General features: G+C 37.9%; 1 protein-coding gene across 2 annotated transcripts in view; it reads right to left on the reverse strand.

The window, feature by feature from the left end:
- The window catches only part of GABRB3 (gamma-aminobutyric acid type A receptor beta3 subunit), a 40,078-nt gene extending 20,570 nt beyond the window's left edge, over positions 1 to 19,508 (reverse strand). Inside the window, exons 1-4 of one of the 2 annotated variants that reach the window (XM_018084253.2) lie at positions 19,471 to 19,508; positions 13,264 to 13,484; positions 7,354 to 7,436; positions 6,196 to 6,333 (exon numbers count right to left, since the gene is read on the reverse strand). In XM_018084253.2, coding sequence (XP_017939742.1) covers positions 6,196 to 6,333; positions 7,354 to 7,436; positions 13,264 to 13,469 — 427 coding nt within the window. In that variant the 5' untranslated portion in view covers positions 13,470 to 13,484; positions 19,471 to 19,508. Of the gene's footprint in view, positions 1 to 6,195; positions 6,334 to 7,353; positions 7,437 to 13,263; positions 13,485 to 19,404 lie in introns of both variants that reach the window. The other variant, XM_008931952.3, reaches the window with a different exon arrangement.
- Between the last annotated feature and the right edge of the window lie 6,053 nt (positions 19,509 to 25,561).

Below are 25,561 nucleotides of genomic sequence, written 5' to 3' on the forward strand. Positions count from 1 at the left end.
CACCAGCAAGCATACGATATACTCCCTACATCTTTTTGATCAGCAGGTGGAGACTAAGAAGACTGCACTATGCCCTCTCAAATAGCAGTTGATTAAGCAACACACTTGAACTGCATACACATGAGCCTGGTATCTAAGCTCCAGTTCATTCAGTCAATCTGGCAAAGGAAACCTAGAAAACTATCCATCTCCTCCTAAAATGGACTCCTATGGGTGTACTGAATTTGTCTCCAGACTCCACTGACTATATGGAAAAGATTCTGATCAACTAGGACACCTAGTTCAAATGTAGACAATGAAACTATATTCACGATAAGCCAGTGCAAGATGAATCCAAGCCCTGCAAGTCTCAGGGTAGATTTTGATGATTTGAGGCTTCTGGGCAATCTAACTAAAAGTCTTGCTGGCATTACAACTGCTTACTGGAGGTGACACATTGCTCAGTTTCACAGGGGTAAATGGAATGTCATCCTGTTTTGTGGTAATTTTACAAGCTTGAATTTTATTGGCAGGTCTGTATCTCAGAAAATTTTGAAATAATTTAGTCTTATAGAATCATATAATAGAATCATAGTTAGGGTTGAACGGGACCTTAAAGATCATGTAGCTCCAACAATTCCCTACATGGGTAGGGAAGCTTTGTATAGTTCAGTTTGTATAGTATACTTTTATATTATATGATCTTATAAAGTATAGTATAGTCTTTGTATAGTTCAGGTTGAAACTGAAGCATGAACCTGAGGGTTCTCCTTTAGGTAGCTCTCCCTGAGACTACAAAATTTGTACTACTTTCATCTGTATTGCTCTTATGTCTTCATAAATTATCTACTGGCCCTGCCTCCAGCCTGCCATCTCTGTTGTAGTATTTCAGCTCCAGCAAAAAGGCCACAGCAATCTGTGGCAAAAAAAAAGAATTAAAAGAAGGTCCATTCTTTATTTCCCCTATTTAATTCCACCTCTTTTCTGGATGGCTAAAGTTCCGGGAAAAGGATAGGTCCTAACCTTCATGGACTGTAAGTCCAGATCTTTATCTAAGAAGGACTCGTCTTGTAAAATTTATTTAATATATGTTGATTTCTGAGTGAGCTCAACAATTACACTGTTACTTGCCTAATTATGCTTGGATAATGATTTAGCAATTAAGACTCAGTACATTTAGAGATTAATTACCAGGAAATTCTGGTTGCTAACTTTCCATCAAAATTTGGGTTTCTTTATCTTGTTATCTTGTTTAGCCTTTTTATTCTTCCTCCCATCTTATATCACATGTTGATGTCTATAGGCTAATTTAAATACTATAGGAATAACAGAATTTGAATGGAAGTATTTAAATCTAACAGTACTGAGAATGCAGGCATGAAAATAAATACTTAACCAACAACTGAGCCCCAAATATTCCTCTTTCATATATTTGGGCACTTGGTAAAAAGAGATTACTTGTTACTGTTCCAATTTCATTAAAATCTAGCAAGCTGAAATATCTGGCTTCAAGGCTAAATTAGTCTCTTGCTGTTTTATCTAAGTATGAAACAAGATAACAGAGTTGATCAGTTACAGAATTCTTATTTTAATATGTTCTTCTGGGAAGGTTCTTTGGCTAATTGGAAATGCACTTTACAGACTGATCTTTCAGAACACAGCAAATATTTAATTTTCAAATCTTTTAAGATTACCCTCCTCTTACCAACAAGTTGCTAATACGGCTTTGACTGCTACGTGACTTGAAGATTTTAGGTGGTATTTTACATATCCCCATTCCTGTTTAATATCTTAGCATTTCTGGATAACAATCATTTAGGAAGCAGATTCAGCTCACAGGTTTGGCACTACATTTCAGGTGTTTAAATGCAAATATTTGCACATGGATGGAGCATAAGCTCTCAGTGCAAAACCATGGAGATTTAGACTTACAGCCAGTTGATTCTAAGGATGTGATTTGCCAGCTGATTCTAAGGATGTGATTTAATTGCCTATACAGAGATGCTTAATGCCATTGGAGATGTGATAAGCTAGAGAAGAGCAGAACATAATACTAGTCAAGTAATCAATACTGAATTACTTGATTGTAGACACAGGACACAAGACTCCAGAACAGCTAACCAGGATGCTCTACAGCTTCCCCAGAAGCAACAGTGTAATGGTTTGGTCTAGGCCTTCTCTGGCAACCAGCTCAAAACCAAGGAAGTACCTATGTCCCAGTATTCCATCCTATTTTTTACGTAAGCAAACGTATAAATAAGAAGGGGAGAGGAGGTTCTTTCTTCTTCTCTTCCGGCGTACTTGGAGAGAGCAGCTCTCCCTGCGGGTCCTCCAGCCGTGGGGGTGTGGGCCTGTGGTTTGTCGAGAGGCTGCAGCCTTCTACCTGAGTTCAAGAGGCAGATGCAGTGACTGTGGACTGAGAGGTTTCTGCTTTTCTCAAGGAAAGTACTGAGATTTTGTTTGCTAGCTCTTATTGACTGTGTATATCTGGGTTTTTTTTCCTTTTTCTTCTTTTTGGGCGTGTTTGGGGTTCTCTTTTATACGTATATAGTATTGTAACTGTATATAAATGTAATATATGTAAAAATATATATATATACTGCTTTGTTTTGTCATATCGGGGTTTTTTTGTAGCTTTTCTTTTCCAATTCCTTTCCCTGTGTTCCTAAGAAAAGGGAAGGGGGAAGGGCTTTCGTTGTGGTGTTGGGCACTCAACAAGGAGCCAAGCTCAAACTGCCACACACCAGATACTTATGTTTAGGCAACTGAATACCATCTTAAGAGTATTCACTTTACAGAATAGTTGTTTGTGAGTTCAGTAGCTCTCTAGACTCCATTAGCAGCATTGATTTGGTATTATTCAATTATGGGCTTAATTCGGTTACTGACACATGGGGATCCAGTGCCTTTTTAGATATCTTATGGTATCCTGTATGGCCTTCAGCTGGTGTTAGGATAATCAAACCAGATACTTCTTCTTCATAGCAATTTAAAAACTACTTGCTCTCCATCACGAATAAAGGGAACAGGCTACTGTGCATGGCTTTGCAGATAACTCCTAGACACTTAAAAATTTTATTTAGTTCTCAACCAAGTGTTCTCCTTTTTAAATGGCATGACCATACCTGTTTGTCCACTAATCTCAGATATGCCATTTTCTAGACTTTCACTCACACTTGCTTATTTTCCCTCTTCGATTGACCCTCTTCGACCCACAACTGTCTTGAAGAGTGCTACCCTTGACCACAAATACTAAGCTCAAGCACTACCAATGTAAATCAGACTCCTTTTTATTACATGATTCATACTTTTGTTGTTTGTTCCCCCCCCAAAAAAGATGTTATTGGCTCATGTTCAGTCTGAGATCAACAGGAACCCTAGATTTCTATGCACAGATCCCTGGTCTAATCTGGCATTCCCTCTACTGAATTTGGATAGGAATAATTAGTTGTACAGATGCTGTATTCTGCATTTGTCCATATTGATCTTTATACCTTTTTCAGATGCATTTTGCTAATTTGGCAAGCTAATTTTTAACTTCCATGCTATACTTTAAACAGGCATACAGTTCCTCCATTAATCTTGCATCTCTGCACAACTTTCTGTCATTATCTATGGGGGTTTCCTATGCTTTTCATTGCTTCTCAGTAGTAATTATGTGAACAGATTTTTCCTTTTCATAAGTTACACAAGATTATACAGCACTGTTCCTCATGAAGATAGGAGAAATAACTAACCCAAAAGCTGTTTATGGCACAACTCTGAAGTCTTCTTTTAGTTTTATTCAATCAAAGCACACTAGGACTGAAAACTCTGAAATGTTCACTGAGATACTGTGCTCAAAGAACTAATATCTTCTCTTGAGACTTCAGTAACCTCAAAGCCAAAAGCATGCCTGATTTATTTTCTGCAAAAATGTAGAAACTGACCCTAATTACTAGGACCATAATAAAGTCTTGAGAAGAAACTTGAAAAGAATCTGCTGACTTTATCTATTGGATTCACTACCATGCTTCAGATTTAGATTTAAACATGGTTTTGAGAAACAAATGTGATGTTTCCTCTGCGTGCAAATACTTGTCACAGAATTTCATAACTGATAAACTACCATTTTCATAGTGTCCTGTACCAAAGTAATAGTAAATTCAGTATTGTGTCTTCATAAGTGACAAAAATTATATGTTCTAGAAAATGGTACAAGAAACACGGAGTAATCCATTCTCTGTGACTGTGCCATCCTACTCCCTAATGACAAGTTATCTCAAACCCTGAAGCATGAGACTTTTTTACTCCTTTCACTAGTTTTTTTGGAAAGAACTGTTAAGATTCTGAAAATTGGTCAGTCACAGAAAAGTGTACTCCTAGTTTTTACTCTCTCTGGTATTTGTCACATATCTCTTTGGATTTCTCATTTTCCTGTATTTTACAGCTCTCTCTCATCTCTAAATTACTAAATCATGCCTTTACTGAAATATTTCATACTGAACTAAAAGGTGGCCTTGGACTGTCATAAAAGCTTCACAAATAAATTCTCTGTATTCTCCTTGTTGTCTAAAAGAGCCTTCCTACAAAAGTATATCCAGTCCTGTGGAGGGGCAGGTAAGCCCTGGCTGCCAAAGGTGACAGTAGCTTCAGAATGTAAGGATATAGGATTAGAGTATCTGATTCTCTGTAGAAAAAACTCTTCCATTCACAATGATAAACAAGAACAGCAGCAGTTGGCAAATCTCCTCATACTAATTTCAATCCCAGCAATATTTACATTTTGTTCTGAAATACAACTCATGTTTCTGTGTACTTTGAAACAGATGCTGTGTCCAAAGAGTGGGTGAAGTGATGCTTACAAACATGATTGAGCTGTGCTTCATTTGTTCGAGTGTGCTGGGACAGATGGAACAGCACACTCCTGTGGTCTGAAGAGCACTGAAAATCTGAAGGTCCCAAATAATGAGTCAAATAATGGCCCCACATGTGCTGATGGCTTTCTGTGTTGCTTTGGTCTTGTCGAACATAACAACATTTTCCTATACTGGTGTCTAATATCAAATATGTAAATCAACACTGCACCTTGTCATCTGAAGACATGCAATGCTGTGACTTACTAATAACTTTTATTACACCTTCAAGCAAACAAGCAGGAAACACAGGAATTTCATTTTAGCATCTTAACTATGACGACAAACACACTGGCTATGTATACAGTACTATATACTCATCAGTACAAATCAAGATATAAAAGATATTACATTCACTATACAACAATAAAACAAACATGCACTGATAAGTTGCAAGGAGGTGTTTATAAAATTGGTAGCTTTTTGACCTATATGTTTATCTGCATAAACATATTTATGCAGATCAGTAACCCTGTAAGGTACATTTAAACTCATAATTCAGAAGTGAATGACTTCCTATTTATTTAGATCACAGATATTTAGATGTCTAGTTAAGTATCACATAAACACACGAAAAAGAAAAATAAACAAGACATCACAGACTCATAGAATCATAGAATGGTTTAGGTTAGAAGGGACTTTAAAGATTATCTAAGTGGGTTGGGTTAAAGACTATCTAGTGGTTTGGGTTGGAAGGGACCTTAAAGATTAACAAAGATGTCCCTGCCATGGGACTAGCTTTCTCAAAGCTCCATCTAATCTGGCCTTGAACACTTCCAGAGATGGGGCATTCACAACTTTTCTGGGCAACCCAGTGTCTCATCACTGCCCCAGTAAAGAATTTCTTCCTATACCTAATCTAAATCCACCCTCTTTCAGTTTGAAGCCATTCCCCCTTGTGCTATCACTAAACATTTTTGTAAAAAGTCCCTCCCTAGTTCTCTTCCTGGCCTCCATTAGGTACTGGAAGGCTGCTAGAACGTTCTCTCTTCCAGGCTGAACAACCCCAAGTCTCTCATCCTGTCTTCATCCGAGAGGTGTTCCAGCCCCCTGATCATCTGTGTGGCCCTCCTCTGGACTTGCTCCAACAGGCCCATGTCTTTCTTGTTTTGGAGGCCCCAGAGCTGAATGCATTGAATGCAGGTCAGGAATGACATTTCATGGGCTGCTACCTCCCAGCTTTGTCAAGTAATTTCTTTAGACAAACATGCAATACAGACTACATATCATGGTTGGTAATAATGATTAATTATTATTAATACAACAGTAATTTTCAGACACAAAGGAATTAAACACTAAATGACCAAATGGCAATACTTGCCTGTGGCAAAGACAACATTCTTTGACACCAGTCTGTATTCCACAATAGAGAACTGAGGAAGTTCAATCCTCTCCACGCCAGTGACTGCGTTATCTCCACCTCTCCAGTAGAACTCTATGTCATCAGTTGTGTAACCATCTGCAGGCAAAGCAGGAGAGTAAGTCAGAAATAACAGCAGACTCAAATGTAGCTTCAAACATGCAGCCTGTCATTTGAGACAATGAAAAGAACTGGAACAGCTGGAGAGCTGTATCGTATTTTGCCTGTGGGAAGGCCTCCCGAATAGCTGTGCCATTACAGTCTGCCCAGGAATTTTAAGCAAAATACTCTGTTTTCATTTTATTTATTTTTTTTATCACTCACATAATATTCAGGAATGGCCACAATGAGAAGAAAACACTATCCATTATTTAAGACTAATTTATTATTTAATTCTGAAACCAATTGTATATTTATGCTGCTAATCACCAAAAGAAGACAGATTATTCAGTGAATACAGAGAAACATAACTGAGGCAGACCTTTTTCACTCACACTAAACAGTGTGAGTTGCACCATTTCCATTAGCTTCTGTAGTGGAGGACTACAGCTGAATATAGAATATATATACTAGTATTTCCTGTATATGGCCCACAATTTCCAGCCAACAGCAGAAATGGAGCAGGAACTCCTGAAGCGCAAATACACATCTGTTGGGACACAATCTGTTTGGGACACAATTGCAAATCATAAATGGGGTCAATCTGAAGGCTCAGGGGGTGTCCTGCAGTAAGACGATCCATGCAAAATAAAGCATACTGAAAGAAAATAGTATTGCAGATTTTGCTCTCTTGAAAATGAATCTAGTTAAAATACAAATATTCATCTCTTCCATCAAAGATAAGCATTCAGTCACTACCTCTGCCAAGTCAGGCAGGAATACTAAATGACTTAATTCTGTCCTAAACTCATTTTTCTAGGATGCATTCATCTATCTAGAAATGGGTGAATCCTTATATTTTTAATAAGTCAAATAAACAGACAAACAAAAAATCCAAATGGTGATAATTACATGATTCACAGTGTTTATAGACACACATGCAAATATTACACAGTTCTATAAAAGGAAAACTGCCATGCACTTGAACTAGATTTTACACGCATTTTTTTATGTACGTACAGCTTTCTATTTCCAGAGTACAGTTTTGTTCATCCAATGGGTATCTTCTCAAGTCCATCATACAAGCAGCAGTGGTTGTGATTCTGAAATACAAACATCAAATACTTTTACTATATAGTCAGTAATCCAGGTTTTGGTGATGGTGTAATCTTTCAAAGTGATGACTCTGAAGAACAGTTTACAATAACTGAGTATCTGGTCCCTATTTTTCATTGAGCAGCAGCTTAATACAACAGCAGTTACAGTGACTTTCAACAGAACAACTCACTGTGACTTACCCTTACACAACCAGTCCCTTTGGAGTTCAGTGGACCTATTCATATATGCAAATATTACAGGAACATTTACTGAGATTAAAAGATATGATTCTATAACAGAAAACGTGAAGTGAAAAAGGTCTGCTACAAATGTCAAAATGATTAGAGCTGTGTGAATAACTGATTTCTTGGTTTTGTGGCAGCTCTAGAAAAAAAAATTCTGAAACGTTGGAAAATAGCTTTAAATCCAGGAAAATGCTTTGTTTCAAAGTTGAGGAGACTTGTCTAGGTTTCAAATTTAAAAAGGATTTTGTTATGAAGCTCTGTATTGAATTTTAAATTTTCTCCTAAAATAACAACACATTTTTGCTTCTCTGCCTCTTTAGCAATTTAGCACCCTAAGGATGACTTTACAAAACATTTCACTATTGATGAACCAGCATTTTTCACCCTCTTATTATCAGGAGTGTCAACAATACACATGAGCAACCAGAACAACTATATTAACAGCTTCACACAGCACTGGCACTTCATTTTTAAATTAATGGATTTACGTGTTTGTACTATCTTTTAGACAGATGTAACCATATGCTCATAATTAGTCTGCAGTGTATTTCAGTATTTTTCTGAATCGCAGCCCTCATCAAGAGTATGTACATTATTATGCATCATTGTCTTTATAATGGTTTTATATAAATTTTACATTAAATTATCTTCTGAGCCTGACTAGGTCCATTCCTTACTGATCCTTTTTTGATATAAACAAGACATGGACCTTGCACACAGTTTGTTCCTAAACAAATAATATTCTGGTGATAATTTATGCTAATAATACAAGAGGGGAAAATGCCCTGAATGTACCTCTAAAAGCTGGAACCTTCAATTATAAGATTTTGTTTGTGTGTTTTCTCTGTTTTGAAGTTCTTCCTTCTATCCCTTAATCTTTTCAAATTAGAGAATCTAATCTTCTAATCTGGTAAACTACTTTAAAATTCTGTGGCAATGTTTCAAGAGAAGAAAGTAGTTAGGTGCCTTTCTTCATCTCTTTCACACTAAAAAACCCCCACAAACCCATGTTGTTATTATGAATGTTTTATCCAATCTCAAAGAAAAGGAAGGAAAGAACTCTTATCCTTAGCATATAGATCATTCCAGATGAATAACCACGTAATATCTAAAGAAAGTGATTAAGACCACTATAACTATCTCAAAGGACAACAGAGGCCACCCTTCTCTGACCAACAAGGTGCTTTTTACAAGAAAATATTATCATTTCTTTGCAGAGGGAGAGACATTTGTATGAGCACAGAGGTAGTGGATAAGCTAGGAGAGGAAAGAGCTCAAGTATCTGTCCTCAGCATATCTTCTCACTTGTGTTCCTACCATTAGCCACTGAGAAAGGCATAGAGCTGATCTTTGTCCTTTCCAGCCTTTATCTATGGCACAATCATGTTTTTGTCACTGCTGATCCCTCTGACTGTCCTCTGAATATCCTTATGTTAGTTCCACGGGATTTCAAGTACTAAGTATTGTATCACAAGAGGATACTTAGGTCAACCTTCCTACAGTTGCTACCTGGGAGTGGCTCTGGTTCCTCTTAACACAAATCCCTGTGGGTTGGAGCAGTTTACAAACAGCAGTTCCTTTGCTCCTCTGCAGTTTAGGGGGACATCTTCTCTGGAACCAACATTTGCAAATGTCCTTCTGGAACCTCACGCAAGGGGCTGGATACAGGGTTGTTAACTATGGAGATGATTAATCATCTGGGTTGTTCAGCCTGGAGAAGAGAAGGCTCTGGAGAGACCTTATAACAGCTTTCCAGTACCAGAAGACAGGCTACAAGAGAGCTGGAGAGGGACTTTGTACAAGGGCATGTAGTATATAGGAAAGGGGGAATGGCTTCAAACTGAGAGTAGGTTTAGATTGGATATTCTTTCCTATTCTTTCCTAAGGCAGTGGAAGAGGTTGCCGAGAGAAGTTGGAGATGTCCCATCCCTGGAAGTGCTGAAGGCCAGGTTGGATGGGGCTTTGAAAAACGTGGTCTAGTCAAAGGTGTCCTTGCTCATGACAGGAAGGTTGGAATGAGATGATCTCATTTCTGGGAAAAAGCTTTCTATGACTCTATGAATGTATCCTCAATATGATGACAACTAGTAGCTCCAGCTAAGCATATAAAACTAGGACTAAGCATAGGGTCTTACAGGAGAAAACTTATTCTTAATCTGTGTTTATTGATAAACAAGGTCTTAGCAGTGATCAGTTTTACAAAGCCATACGGACTGCGCAATGACAGGATCTTGCTCCTGAGCCACCTGATGACTGTGCTCAAAGTAAAACAAGCAGGTATGTTTGGAAATTGCTGATATGAGGGTTCTCTCCCGTGCTTTAGTACATATGCCTACACTGACCTAGGTCTCATTTGCCATCCTGCAGCATAATCCATATGAGCTAAGTTGATACAAGAGGGAACGTGGTACCAGGATCTTAACTATTATGTTGTATAACTAGCTTTAAATGCCAGCCATACAGAACACATGCACTTACAAATTATTAATTTGACAAAATTATAAAAAATTATACAGCTGGCAAACTTATACTCAACTTATTAATTGCATTTTGACTTTTTTAGGAATGTATTTTTAGTTTTGTCTGTTCACATACTGTAGTGGTTTTGTGTTACAAGTTCCAGTACCAGAAACTGCATATTCTTGCTCAAGTAATGTTTTACACTATAGAAAAATGTGCAGTTTTAATTTAATAAATATTCACTAGAAAAGAAGATACAGCTAGAAATAGATAGAAACAGATTTATCTCATTTACTCAAAGTAGAGTTGAATACTCAGAGGTCCCTCCTGAATGAACATTCAAGCAACCAAATTTAACTTGCACAAATGAACACCAAAAGCAAATGTTAATTGCTCAGGCTTGTGCATGCTCCCAAAAAGAGCAGGTTTATTTTTTATGGGATGGGAATGAAGCAGTACACAGACACAGACACATATACATTCTGAAAGCAATGACACAAAGGAAATATTTTTAATTGTTTATAATTTCCTACTCTGGTTTCTTTCCTATGGATATAGAATTTTATCCTTCTCTGATACTTTATTTCCAGGTTGATTGCCTTTGTCTATATTGAGACACTGTATAGGAACCCCACCTGTGATGTGCTGAGAGACGCTGCATGCACAAGTGGCACAAGGATATTTTATGTCCACAAGAAGTTTATAGTATAAATCAGTCTAAGCAATATAGGTACTTCTTATGTGAGTAGGTCACAATACCAGTGGCTAACCTTATCTTCTTTTCATATTGATACAGAAATACATTCACTCAAAAAAGAAGTGCAGTTGCCTTGTCTGACTGATTACACCTAACCTTTTCGCCATGAAAACATTTATGTTTTATACACAAGTGATAATTATGTGAGTCCTTTCAAATAAAACACATATATAGCTCCACACCATTTATTTGTAACATTTAGCACTGTACTGCCTGAGAACAAGAGGTTTATATATGGCAAACACACAAGCAGTCAGACTCTGTTTTTGATCCCCAGACTATAATGTAATTTTTTTTGGTCTATTATGAAAAAAGAGCTGTTTATCATAATTTGTCTTGCATATTGTTCTGAAGAAGGTAGAACAAATGCAGTGTTGCCCAAAGAAAAAAATTCCTCAGAAATGTGCTGAACTTCAAACCATCGCCCCACTATCATAGACTTCTGCTGCAGTAGCAAACTGCTTTCTCTAAAGTAGAGAGGAATTTTGGATGACTGAAGTCTTTCAAAACTATGAAAAATTCCACATTGTTCAGAAGAGAAAACAGAGCCAGTGTGGCCTTGGGATCACTTTCAATTATATGTGTCGAGGAACTGCTTTGCTCTGTGAATGTTCTGTAATTGGTTGCAACCCTCCAAAATGTCCCCTATTATTCTGAGTGACCCTGTGCTTTATGGCACATAAAACTCCAAGTTCTGGCCTCAACTCACACTGCCTCTGGATTGCAGCTTGAGCCCAATGCCATTGTGATGCTTTGAAGCCACAACAGAGGAAGACAGGGTAGCAGTAGAGCAACACAAAGCACAAGTCTTTAAATCAGCAGAGCTAAGGCTCAGATATTTCCTTCCTTTTGATCACAGTGTCCTGTATTTTGCCAAGATTAATTTGAGACAGTCATTCTTCACTATGTAACTCAGTTGCTTCACACTTTGGATATCTGACCCTGGATATTACATGCTTTCAGAGAAAATGAATGGAAAGAATTTTGTCACACATACACAATTGGTGAAAACCCTGCTAAGCAAATACTATTATGTGAAATGCAGTCTGCCCGTGGACACTTACACTTTGCAGAAGAGGAAGCTAACTTATTCAAATACACTTATTCTATGACAGATAATCCTCACCTGAACGACTCCAAATGTTTTTAGAGTGCAACAGAAAGACTTCTACATATTATTAGGATCAGAGGAGTTCTAATCTCCATTACTTTTCTATTATGTTGTGGGGATGTTTCTTAGCAAAAGAAAACAAATATATCTTGGATCATTCTCTTTTACATTTAACCACTTGTGGAAAGAATCCTAAACCTGTAGTGCTCCATACCAGGTCAATACCAAGCAAGATGAAAGCCTCCTTTTGCTAAAATCAGTTAAACTTCTTTAAAGTTTCATAATGCGTTGAGTTTATTTCTGTTTTGTCTAAAAAGATTCTAGATCCAATTCTACCCCATACGTGATATGTAATAGAAGTTGAAGAGGTAAGGGGCCAAAACTCCAGTCAGGTAAAAAGTTCAACTGTTGATAAAAAACAGAAGCAGGTAAAATAATGATATTAGACATATAATCCACCTGCACCACTTTTCAGAGCTCATTCATTTTTATACAAGGGACTCTTTATCCTGCACTACTTATATGCACCAATCTCTGCTCAAATATACAAGAAACTTTCAATGATGGAAATGGAGCTTTCAGGTTTGTTTTGGTGGTTTAAACCGCTGGAGCAAATGGAGCAACATATTGAAAGAAAGCAGGTTTTTGATACTACTGAGTCTTTCACTAAGATCTTTGCTGGTGTAGTTAAGTTTATTAAGGAAAGGATATTTTGGCATTCCTAACCATAAAAGCTATGACAGAAAACAAAGAAAACACAGGTGTCAAAGTCACACTGTACCTCTGGTTTGAAATATAACACATTGCAGTGCTGATTCCTGCTTCAAAAAATCACTAAAGGTACCCATAGTCATGTTCTTAGCTGTGGCTACTCCACTCAACCAGGGTTACTTGTGGCTTCTTTTTTAATTGACTACAGACACACCAAGAGACAACATAAGCACCCACATTTCAATCTTACTGCCTGTATTTTAGACAAAATTTTCAGGTTTACAATTAATATGTGCCTTTCTGCTTCCTATAGCCAGTGGGCTTTCCATATATGGTGACTCTACAGAAACAGATAAAACCTGACTGAAGGCGCTTCTGGCAAAATTAAGAAACATCCAGTGTGTCATTTGTTTTCTACGGGCATCTTTCAGAGTTACAGGGAAGGTTACATAATACACTAGCCAATGTTTGTAATAACCTTGTACCAGGAAGAAAACATCAACAATATATAACAGCAGTGATGAAATCTTCATTGTGGAAGCACAGACCTGAGGCCGTAAAGCACTGTTCCATCCGGGTGAAGGCGAATCATTCTATTCTTCACAGTAACACCATGCACAAATGATTTCTTGTCGTTTAAGAAGTAAGTGTCAGGCACCCAAAGCTGATCTGCCACCCGGTTGTCAAGCGTGAGGTTGAGAGGTATCCCAGCATAAGCCAGCCTCTTATCTCTCCAGTACTGTTGAAAATACATCGTCAAAGTGTAATCCTGGTGAGGAAAAAAAAAAGAGAAGCACAACAGTCAACCATACTATGTGTAACTGGGAGAATAATTTTTTTTTCCTGTTAATAGTTTATTTTGCTGTTGATTTTATTTACATTTAATATTTTTAAACACTTAATAAAAATTAAATATTGGTATCACTTAATCATCATGGCTAGGCTTCACGAATGAAGATTTGGGAAGGGCTCTACCCACATTTGCTACAAGTACGCTGGTGGCTAAAAAGGCCAATGGCAGATAGACAAGTGCAGTTGCAAAAGGCACAGCAGAAGGACTCCTTAGGTGGTATCAGCAAGACACGGCTCTTTCTGCGTTGTCTTTTCTCCTCGAGAGTGATCCTGCGTGCTTTCTCAAAAGAAGCAGCAGCGTTATAGATGGTGTGTCTCCAGACCTGATTGGAGGCCAGAGTAGACCAGTGATGATGATGATCATCGCTGATCATTATCAATAAATAGTTCATATAATTCAAGTGTCACTCTAGACTAAGGGACCATTTCAAATTCAGCTAGTATCAGTATCTTTTGTCCTGCTCCTCCTTTTTTCTCATGTAGTTCCTGTGACAACTACCCAAAATTATCATGTTTGTGGAATGATAAATGACATAATAGGTAAATACTGCCATCTTCCCCATTTTTAAAAATTATAGATGAATGGAAAAACATTAGAAGTATTTTGAAGCAATATGTAAATAGCTGTCTGAAAAATAACCTGTGAATATGCTGATTATGCATGTGACTTTGTGTGAGACTGCATCTTGCAGCTACATAAATATTTTCTCATCAACAGGCTACATTGGTACCTAGAAGAATAGTAAATTGTAGTAAGATCCCACTAATGTGAATGCTTGGTTTTCATACTTTTGTCAGTTTTAAGGTTCATGGTGTCTGCTATGAACCGTGATCACTAATGTAAAAGCCTAAACATGGATACAGAAGCCTAAAACATCCATTTTAAATTTATTTATTCATTTCAGAATTTGCTAACTTGACTTCTCCATGTCATAATAACACTACATTGAAACACTTTGAAAGCTTAGATGATAGGCCTCATTCATTAGCTTCATGATATTATAAAACATTGAAAAAACAAATGTCTGGGAACATTTTAAAGTTATGTGCCAACAAAGCTGAAAAAATAATCACATGAAAAAAAATGACACCAAAAGTACAGGCCATTAAAACTCTGATTTTCAAATTACAGAAGTGCTCTAAACAATAAAACCCTTCATGAAATTCTTCACAAAACCCTGAGAAATTTATGTGATCTCCAAACACATTTAAATATTTAGCAGCAGGTGTGCAAGCCACAGGATACCTGCATTTGCATCTGGTTCTACAAACTGGTGATGCAAAACCCCTCAGGCTTGCTGCTTGTTTGGGAAAAGGATGCTCAAGCTTTCTAAGCACAGCTTTTGAGAACAGTCCATTCTTGTAATGGGTTTCATGTGGAGACAATCCAATTTCAGGCAGTGCTCCTGCCCTGCTTCCCTCAAGCCCTAGAGCCTTTCCTTGAAATCATATGAAACTTTCACGCTCAGAGTCTTTGCATTTTTGATTCAGTGACTCATTCTCTTTAATGAGGGAGCTGCTATAGTTTAAAGAAATCAAATTTAATTGCTTAGAAAAATAAATCATTATAGATATCAAGGAAAAGCTGTTCCCATTTTAAGAAACTAATAGGAGATCTTTGAAAACAAAAGAGCCCCATGATGGGAGAGAAGAGCCCACGTGGAACTGCCTGGAAGGAATCTCATCCGTCAAACTTCAAATCTGACATGACTGCTCAGGAGAACCGTGCTCCATTTTTGTGCTCCACTTTCTTCAGTGGGACTAATGGTCCCTGCTTATCAGTGAATGAGGTGCATGCTACACTGGGTGCACCTGCCTCACTCCCATTAGCAAGTCAGGAAGACCACCTCTCTCCTCATGTTCAATGCAACCAGTTTTCTAATGCTAATGCATTGGAACAAATATCCTCTACCCGCTCTGTTTTGCCTTAATTAAAGCTTGTTTCTATTAGCATTCAAAATTTGCTATGTGCCTGGCTTCTATAATGGTTTGCACATCAATGTCAAGAGATTTGGTATTATAAAAGCTGTGGACACATGAGCAGTACACCAAGAGCTCACCATAGGTAAATGCACAGTATATGCACAGTATATGCTAAAAAATGAAATAAAGAAAAGTGATGGCACAGCATAGCATTGAAAGAAGTGAACTGGCCAGCACCAAAATATAAGAGGAATTAATTTGAAGAGAGCTTCAGGTTAGCTTCCTTTTTCCTTTGGCTTGAGACAAAATATATTTTAAAATCAAATGAGTGGAGTAATTAATTAGCTAAGTAAAACATATGTAGCAATACAAGCACTAATAGTCTGTTACTTTATTTTTAAATAATAACATTTACTATATCAGGGAACAACAGAGAAGGAAGTTTACAAATTACACACAGAACCAGCAACATCTGTAAAACATCTGGAACTTCCAGTGTCTTGAATGAAAATCAAACTTCCAAAACATCCTCTAAGATAAGAATTTCACTAGTGCTTCCCCTATTAACCCTCACTTCTTATAGCATCTTAATTTTAAATTAAAATTTAAAAAAACCTTCTATGTGTCTATGTATATGACTATATTTGCATGTACTGAAAGCAATGATACCCCAAAAATTATTTTTTCAAAAAAGAGTAACCCCACTGTGCACTTCAAACAGAAATAGAGTACCCAAGAAAGCACTTGTGTTACCCCACAGCTTGAAGGATCACTGTACGTTTGGGCTCTGTCAGCCTCACCTGCTCTGAAGAAGATGACAGAAAGAATTAATATGAACCATGCTTGGTTACCATCACACTTTTTTCAATCACCTCAAAGCAAAAAGAAGCAAAGTCATATTAGAACTGCACTGAAACTGCTTGGTTGTGCAAGGAGCAGTAAATGAGCAGGAAAGGCCAGTTCCTTAGGGTGACTCTACCCAAATCACTACCTGCAGAAAGTAAGCTTATTAAAACCCATAAGGATGTTCTAATTCTTTGATTAACTAATTTTCAAGACTTTGTACCCATAAAGGAAGTTTTTCCCTATACTCAAGAAAAATGCAAAAATGGTTTGAGCGTGAAATGGAAAAAACTGCACTAGGTATTTGTCAAGTAAAATGAGAAGATGAACTTTTACCTCTCAGTAAGTAGTCTACAAAGTTTATTAAGTAGTCTACGAAGTTTATTAAGGCTTACCTCCCTCCAGGGGAGCTTACAATGATATAGAGGTCAAGAGCTAGTCTAAAGCTAGAAAAGATTAATCCCACTACAGCTACTGCATTAGGGTGTTGTCAAAGACAACACAGAGCTGCCAGGTTTAGGAAATTCTAACTACTGCATGGAGCAGTGGACAATTTTCTCAGCATCAAAGACCTCTATAAAACATATTTTATTCCCCCAAACAATACCAGGCAACATTCAGTGTTTCCCCTCTCCAGCTGTTCACAGTAATAAGATGCTTCAGGTCAAGCATGGTAAAAAATCACTCAAAGCCCTGACGGGCAACATACAAAGTGCTTCTGAAATACAGGAGAAACGTCCTCAAAATGGGAAAAGCTGAACTACACAGGCAACACGATCTTTCTTTTGTGTATTCAAAGACCTTGGAACATCCTACAAGGATAAAGGACAGTGATGAGCATCCTCGAATTTTTATCATGGCAACAATGCTACTAATAGAAGGAAAGGAACACAAAAAGGTGTGATGGTGTTTTTTTCAACCCAGTTTTCCCTCGGGAAGGGGAGTGGAAAACTGAATAAAAAAAACTCAAATAGTAGATAATACTTTGGAAGACATTTAGATATGATGATAAACAGGCTGATATCACAACTGATATATCATGTGTATTGTTTGTGATTTTAAGACATCTTAAGCAAGAATTATAGAGACTCACAAATACTGTATATGCTAATCATGTACAAAGAAATTTTTAAGCATGGCCTACATGGTATTTGTCTCTCCAGACACTCTCATGGAGTGAACATACCACGTAGGAAGCACAACTAAGCCGCTCCTACAAAGCCACTTCAGACAGCTGATGTACAGTACCTAATGCATTGACTATAAGACCAATGAATGAGAAATACTAATATGTTGTAATACTAAAAGCAAACAATTTGTTTTCTATTACAGGGTTTGTTATCTTTAGCTTTTCTCTCCTGCACTCAATAATAGGGAAAGAAAAATTTTAAAATATAGTTTGCTCATCCAAATAAAATTAACATAATTATAGCAGCAACAATGCTCTAAAATTGATTATCAGCTTAGAGTCTTACTTTATTATGTATTGAGGATGTTACAAGTTTTCCATTAGATGAAGAAATGTGTTTTTTCAAAATTACTGCTAGGTAAACACTGCAATTAACAATTACAATGGAGTACTGTTAACATGACAGTTTAGCAAAAGAAGTTATTCATGCAAAATTAATAAATATGTTGAAAATTACTAGAAATTTCACTGTCTCGGAAGACAGCCTTGTGTCGACTTGAAATACAGATTCCCATTTTAAATTTGCATTTGGATGTAAATTCACATCCTTGTTTTCTTGACCAACAGATAAACAAGACTATTACCATCAGCTTTTGGATTATTTAATTTTGATTAATTAATAAAGTAAATACTCATTCAGTGGATAAAATGATATATTGAAAATCTATGCCTTAGACTCTAAAACCTCAAAGTCACTTCCCTCACCATCCATATAATTTCAAAAATTAGATATGGCTGCTGTAGTATAAGGAGCTATTTCTGCAGCATTGATGATTTATATTCTTCCCAATAAGCCCAAAGTGAATTGCAAAGCCAAACACATGAAACCTATTTTGACAAAATGTCTGTAAAATCTGTCCCCCTACCATACATGGAAGAGACCTGAGAAAGAGATTCATGCACACATTAATTCAGATAGCTAAATATGAATTTAATAAAGGTGTATTCAGAAAGGTTAACCTTAGGAAGTCAGAATTTACCAGCACTGCTATTCAGTTGTGTGAGATGTTCACACAAACATTTTTCTTTGCATTCAAAATTCTCTAATAGCTTCAGCAACTGTCATATTAAAGAAAAATTTTATTAAAGAAAAAAATTTATAATCACAGAATCTTTAATGTTGGAAAAGACCTCTAAGATTATCGAGTCCAACCATTAACCTAAACACCACCACGTTCACCATCAAACCTTATCCCCAGGTGTCACATCTACGTGCCTTTCGAACACTTCAGGGATGGTGATTCTACCCCTTCCCTGGACAGCTTGTTGAGTGCTTTAAACCTATATTTTTACATTATATTTTACTTGTTGACATTTTGATTTGCCCAGTGTCTAACTATACGCATACATTTAATTGTCAGCAAATAATTAAACCATACATTCAATTGTCAGCAAATGGAGAAAATCACCAAAGTCTACTGCTCTGCAAAGTCTTTTACAAGAAAACTGTCTGATCAGAACCTCTCTGGCTTTAGATGTGGTTCCTGAACAGCCTGAGTGAAGGAGACCTGAGCACGCACACAGAAACACACACATCCACTCTAGTCCACCAAAGCATCTTCCTCTAACACTCCTTGGTCTACCTGCTGCTATAGTAAAGATTCATCTCACCTGTGAGATCCTGACTTGGGCTTCTCTCTGCCACCATGCAAAATTCCTACAATACTGACAGGTTGAAAACATAGCACATGTTTTCCCAAGCACGCAGCTACAATACTCTTAGGAAAATGATAAGGCAGCTCAGTCACACTGATTTCAGTGTGACCCTCCATACATATATGTTGTCTTGGTATCCTTTGTACCAAATTATCACTATTTTTACCTCCTCTACTGAAACACAAATGGATGGTGTTATAAATAGATCTAAGGAAATAAGACTCACTTGATTCTAGAGAACAGTTTTCCAAATAAATGTATGATTGTGTGGGTTTTACTTGCCCTCTCATACCCTTTGGCACAAGAGTTTCCATCTCTACTTAAACCACAAAAAGCCTGTTCCCCCATCGAGCATCTCGGGGTGCTCCAAGGAGGGTTGCCATACCAACCAGTGCTCGGCGTTCTGCAGGCAAAGGGAGCACAGTTGACATAGCAACCAGCCAAAGCAGTTTCTTCCCAGCTTTTCGGGGACAAGTGGTGGTCACTGGCACAGAAGTGAAGCTTCTCGGCAGAAATGAAGGGAGCAACCAGGCACTCTCAGCAGGTACTGCCCCATGGCACTTACTCTTCAAAATCTGGGTATTGGCTTTTCCCTCTCTGTTCCTCTGCCCACCACAAACTGATGGGGATGCCTTCCTGCTCTTGGGGCATTCTTTCATCTGAACATCAGAGGACATCAGCTAACAAGGAAGCAATTGCTTGGGCCAAGCTTTGGAAGGCAAATACAGAGAAAGAACAAATATTCCAGTTCAGGGACATAAGACAATAAGAAGACAGTCTGGGCTACTTAATCCCTGACAAATGGGGATGGGAGGAGAATATTTAAATATACCTTCTCTAATTCAGAGTATCACAGGTATTACAACATCATAGGCTTCTCAGTAGTCAGGAATTTCTATTCCCAGGAACTGCTCAAAGGAAAAATAACATACACCTTTATGCTTCACAGGTGTAATACTCTCTGATCTGGTAGAAGAAAGTTAGCAAGAAGAAGTATGGTCTTTCACTACAACCCTGAAGATCTGCCTATAGATTGTGTGGTAAGTTACAATCAAAATCCACTTGCTGGTGGAACATAAAATTCAATATTTGATAGGTCCCTCCTAAAAAAGAGAAATACAAATGTCAAATGTATAGATACTATACTTAAAAACTCTAAAAGAGATCAAGTCAGAAAAAAACACCACCGAATATCCTTAAGAAAAAGACTTGCACAAAAGAAAAATAATGCTAGGCTCAGTGATGAATTTGCTTCATGAAGCACAAATTTATTTATTTTAGAGCTGACAGGGTCTTAAGAAAACAGCTACATTTGACTGTACTAATTGAAATCCTGCAAACAACACACAGGGAAGAAAAAATCAACCTCTATCAACCATCAGCTGGTTCCCACGATGGAGGCAGTTGACCTTAGAGAGATGGGAACTGACAACTAATGGATGTTGCCTCCTACACAGTAGCAGGATATGCCACCAGCGAGTTGGAGAAATGAGCTAGTGTCCTAAAATCTTAAAGCTGTAGGATTTTTTTTTTTCAGCTTGGAGATATGAAAAGAGATTAAAAATTTGGGATCTACCAGGTGCCCCTGAAGGACTTCTCACACTTCTACTTTGCTCTTTCCATAAATATATAATCTTACATCTTTTCTTTGCGTATCTTGAATGATCAACAAAAATCTGGAAGAAAAAAACTCTCAGGAAGCCCTAAAAATTGATATTATTTGTCATATTTGTTCACGTTTTCCTATTTCTTACACTATTGAATGCATAAGTCTTTTAGAGTCTGCAAGGTGTTCCAGGACAGCCTCCAAAACTGGGCATACACATATTTGTTTTAAATACTGCGACCATAAATATACAGCTCTATGTCCCTCTTACTTACTATGATTAAATATGGAAACCACTCAAAACAATTTTCAATAAATCTGTATTTCAAACTGAAAAGTCTACAGTCTTTTTGTCACCACAGAATTGTAAAAAGACCTTTCTACAGGCACTCTGGAACTTGTAGTTATTTTTTTAATCACTCCACAGTCCACAAATAAAACAAAACTATATTTTGGAACAGAATGTTGAGGGAAACATACACTTGAATGAAAATGAAAATATGTATCTGTTCACATCCACACTTTCAGGTTAAAAAAAGGAATATTTACTCCACCGTGGGAAGAACTTCTTAAATTTTCTCATCTCCAAACCTATTGATTTGCCGACTCTGGGAGCCAGCCAATCTCACTGGCACTGGAACAGCAAGACTGACACCCAAAGTTCTACTTGTTGTCTGTGATTATCTGAAACACCAGATATTCTTATAGGAAAACTCATTCAAGACAAATACAATTAACAAAATGCCCTTTGAGAAAGATACCAAGAACACACTGGCCATCAAATGCTGCAGATATGCATAACTTGAAACATAATCCGTGTATTTTTCAGTATCATGGCAGACACCATTTGGGTGTGCCAGGCCTAGAGGGCATCCCCACACCTCATGGGCCCTGATGGATCCCGGGGCTCCCCCTACCCTGCTCAGAGACCCAGAACTTCACATCAGCCCCTGCCCCACTGATGCCACAGCAGGGCTGGTCTCCAGCTTCCCACAGCCCTGCCCTACCTGGCCTTGGGCCCCACCAAGCTGAGCCCACCTGTGGTCCCATGACTCATCCCCATCCCCAGGGAGGTGCCCAATATCCAGGGCTGGGGCTGCCCTGGTGGCCCCCAGCTGCCCTGCTCTGGGTTGGGGGTGGGATGGGTCTTGGCTACCTGGCTGCCCTCCGTGGGGATCCCACACCACGGACACCCTGACAGTGTGTTCACAGCAAATGCGGCTCTTTACATGTAAGAGGGTAGTTCATTTGTACCAGGATTTTATCTGTTCATTTTAGAGTAAGGAAATAAACAAGAAGAGATTTCTCTGCAGTGGCTGGGAGTTGCAAAGGTGATGTATGAACTGCCCTTTGCTGCCTCTTCCCTCCACACACGGCACTTAGGCTGCCAGCTTCCCTTACGTCTTCCTTTCACTCCATCAGCAATGCTAAATCCAACTTTACATCTTGCAGTAACAAAACTGGGATGCATGCTAAGTCAAAAGGAAAACAATGCATTTACTAAAAATCATTACTGTGGGTAGGATAAACTCACCTTGTGACACAGTAATACTCATAAAACTCAGTAAAGTGCAAAATAAATAAATGGGCAAAAAACCCAAATGCTATATCCAAGAGGAAATATTACATGCATACGTGATATTCAAGCCCCACACAAACTTCTTGCTGTTCAGAGACTGGCGGAAGAAGTAGAAGAAGGTATGTCCTTCTGATAGTGCCCTTTAAAAAAATCAGGCTGTGAGTGATTTTAAAGGGAAATGTCTTGCTGAAGGAACACTTTTGCATGTGCTCTGAAAACCCTGCAAAAATCTGCTAATAGCTTTTGGAAGGGAATCAAAATGTGTAATTGCATAAAGAAAAATGAGAAGGGTTTCAAACTGCAGTGCTGCCTAACTCCTGAAATGGTAAACTGAATAGTGTCAACAAGAGTGCAAAACTGATGCTGTAGTGGATAATGTGTTGGTTACTTTCCCCTTCCCGTGAATCTCATGAAGTTCAGCAAGGCCAAACGCATGACCTTACACCTGGGTCAGGGCAATCCCAAGCATAAAACTAGGCTGGAGGGAGAATGGATTTGAGCAGCCCTGAGGAGAAGGACTTGGGGATGCTGGTGGATGAGAAACTGGGCATGACCCGGCAATATCCACTCACAGCAAAATTACTCATATACATCTGGGCTAGGTGGATACACCAATTTCAAAGACACTCCGTAAATTCAGAAGTAAAAACAGAGACAAGTTATTTAAAGAACTGGAGTTATCTTAACCACAGGTACAGCCTGTAATCACTGCTCAATTATTTACCTAATTCATCTACTATGGTGAAATATCTCGGAAGTAGAAAGTGCACTTAAGAGGCAAGAAGTTCCTTTTTCCCCACAAGGCCCTAGGGTGGACAAAATGTGTGAGTAAATCAGCACGAGCAAGATACATCATATGCCATTGATTTCAGATAGACATTAGTACTCTGCAGAGCACCTCAGCTAGGCTAAATCAGATGGACTCCTCAAAGACAAAATTATATCCTTGTTTGTCTATCTACCTCTGCTCTTGCTCTGGCAGTGCTTTTTCATGCTGATTTCAGACAATGGAGTAGGAATGAATGGTTTAGACTCATCAGGAACTGGACAAACTTTGTACAAGGTCTGTATGGTAAAAATGAGGCTCAGGTAAAGCTGCTGTAAGTAAAACAGGGAAGTCACCAAAGAAGGAGACTGAATTAAAGGCTATAGGAAAGCTCACAGGTGCAAAAGAATATCTGGATTGGGGATGAATCACAGAGGAGTGAAATTAAAAGAAAGCTTTATAACCTTGAGAAAAAATGTAAGACAGAAGCACATAAAACTCATTTAGGACACAAGTTAAACTCATTCTGTGCTCAAAAATAACATTTAAAGACAGCATAGAAAAATAAACAACCAGATCAAATGCATACATGCTACTATTGAAATGCTGCAAGTTCTTAAATTAGATAAAGGAACTAAGATACCTAATTTTAAGTGAGAATATTGACCTAACAGGAGCATCAGAGTCTTGATGGAAAGAAAGCAGTCAGTGGAAACCTGTAACACAAAACAAACTACATAGGCAAGAAAAAAAGGGTGTAATGTATGTTAAAGAAAGCTTTGCATCAGATAGACAACTGTTCTGAATGTTGAACATTATGGACTAAGACACCAGGCCTACATAAGTATTAGAAAACGCTGTCACTGCCTAATCAGGATGACAATGGTGTGAGTGAGAGAGATTTAAGAGATAGAAAGAAAACAAATTAGTAATCAGAATCTTCGATCACCCCCACACAGACTGGGTAAATGTCAGGTTGGGGTGTGATGCAGAGACTAAGTGACACCACAAATGACTGATTCATGAAGAAGCTTTCACTGAAAGTTGAAACAAGCCAAGACACCCTTGACTTGGTTCTGAGCAACGTACAAGTCACGGGTCAAAATGCTGCGACAGAACAACTGCTCAAAAACCCTGATGGAATTCGGGAAATTCTCTTCTAAAAATGAGAAAATTCTAAAATAACATAAAAATAGTATTTAATTTCAAAAAATAAACTGCCTGCTTCCTTCCAAGTTGGAGAAAAGATTGTTCGTAATATGAACTTCTGAATATCAAAAATAACTGTTGAGTAACAAACAAATAAACCCCAGAATGTTTAAAATTTTCAGTAAATAATTTTATTGAAACTAAAAATATGTACTTCAAAAATAAGAATTCACATTCAAAGGAGAATAAAATAGCTAGTAAGATAAACATAGAAAAGAAAGACAAAACCACATAAGTAATAATTTCCTAAAGGCGTAAACACTTATTATACATCATCAAATGATCTTACAGAAAGCTCTGTAGAACAAGAATGTAGTTCTTGCCATGGATTAATACCAGATATAAGACAAGCAACAAACAGAGCAGTCAGTCTTCACAATAGTGGGAGGTCACTTGCAGACCTGAACAGGGATTAGTGTGGTCATCATCCCCATAAATGTCATAAACAGAGGATACCCACTGAGGTACCTATATTTGCTACATTTCTTTGAACAGTAAAAATGAAAAGTGTGAGTGTGAGGAGGTGCAGAAGGACAGCAGCATTCTGAATGCCTGAGTAATAAAACAGAAAAAAAATTCAACTCTGATGCAAAGTAACGCCTATGGGGAAGAAAAAGCCCTAACTATGGACTAATTGGTAGGTTGTGAGCTAACCATGGCCACTCAGGAAAAAAATGTTGTGATATTAACCAGATTTTTTATGAATAAATCAGTTCAGTATTCTGCAAAGTCAAAATAAGCAAACTGAACATTAAGACTATCTGGAAAAGAACTACAAAGGCCTGTTTGGATGGGGCCCTGAGTAACCTGGTCTAATGAGTGGCACCCCTCCTCACGGCAAGGGGGTTGGAACTAGATGATCTTTAAGGTCCCTTTCAACCCAAACTGTTCTATGATTCCTGCAAGTGTTCAAGAAAAAAAAAACATTGCACTGCATCATTTTTGTACTTACATATTGAACACTGTGTACAGTTCTAGTCCCTGTCCCCAACAGGGCAGAGCAAACAAGGTACTAGGAACTGCAGCAATGTGAAACGCACAGAACACCTCCCACATAAAAACAGACTAAACATGCAAAGACTTTTCTGCCTAGAAAAGAAGCAACTAAGAAATATATTGTAGATATCTGTAATAATGTTGTGGAGGAGGCCAACAGCTATTCACACCTCCTCACTTGTAAGAAATAGAGGTCAGCAAAAGAAATTACCAGATGTTGGGCTCTA

Source organism: Manacus vitellinus, unplaced genomic scaffold, assembly GCF_001715985.3.
Source record: "Manacus vitellinus isolate BGI_N305 unplaced genomic scaffold, ASM171598v3 scaffold_7_pilon, whole genome shotgun sequence".
Classification (NCBI taxonomy): Eukaryota; Metazoa; Chordata; class Aves; order Passeriformes; family Pipridae; genus Manacus; species Manacus vitellinus.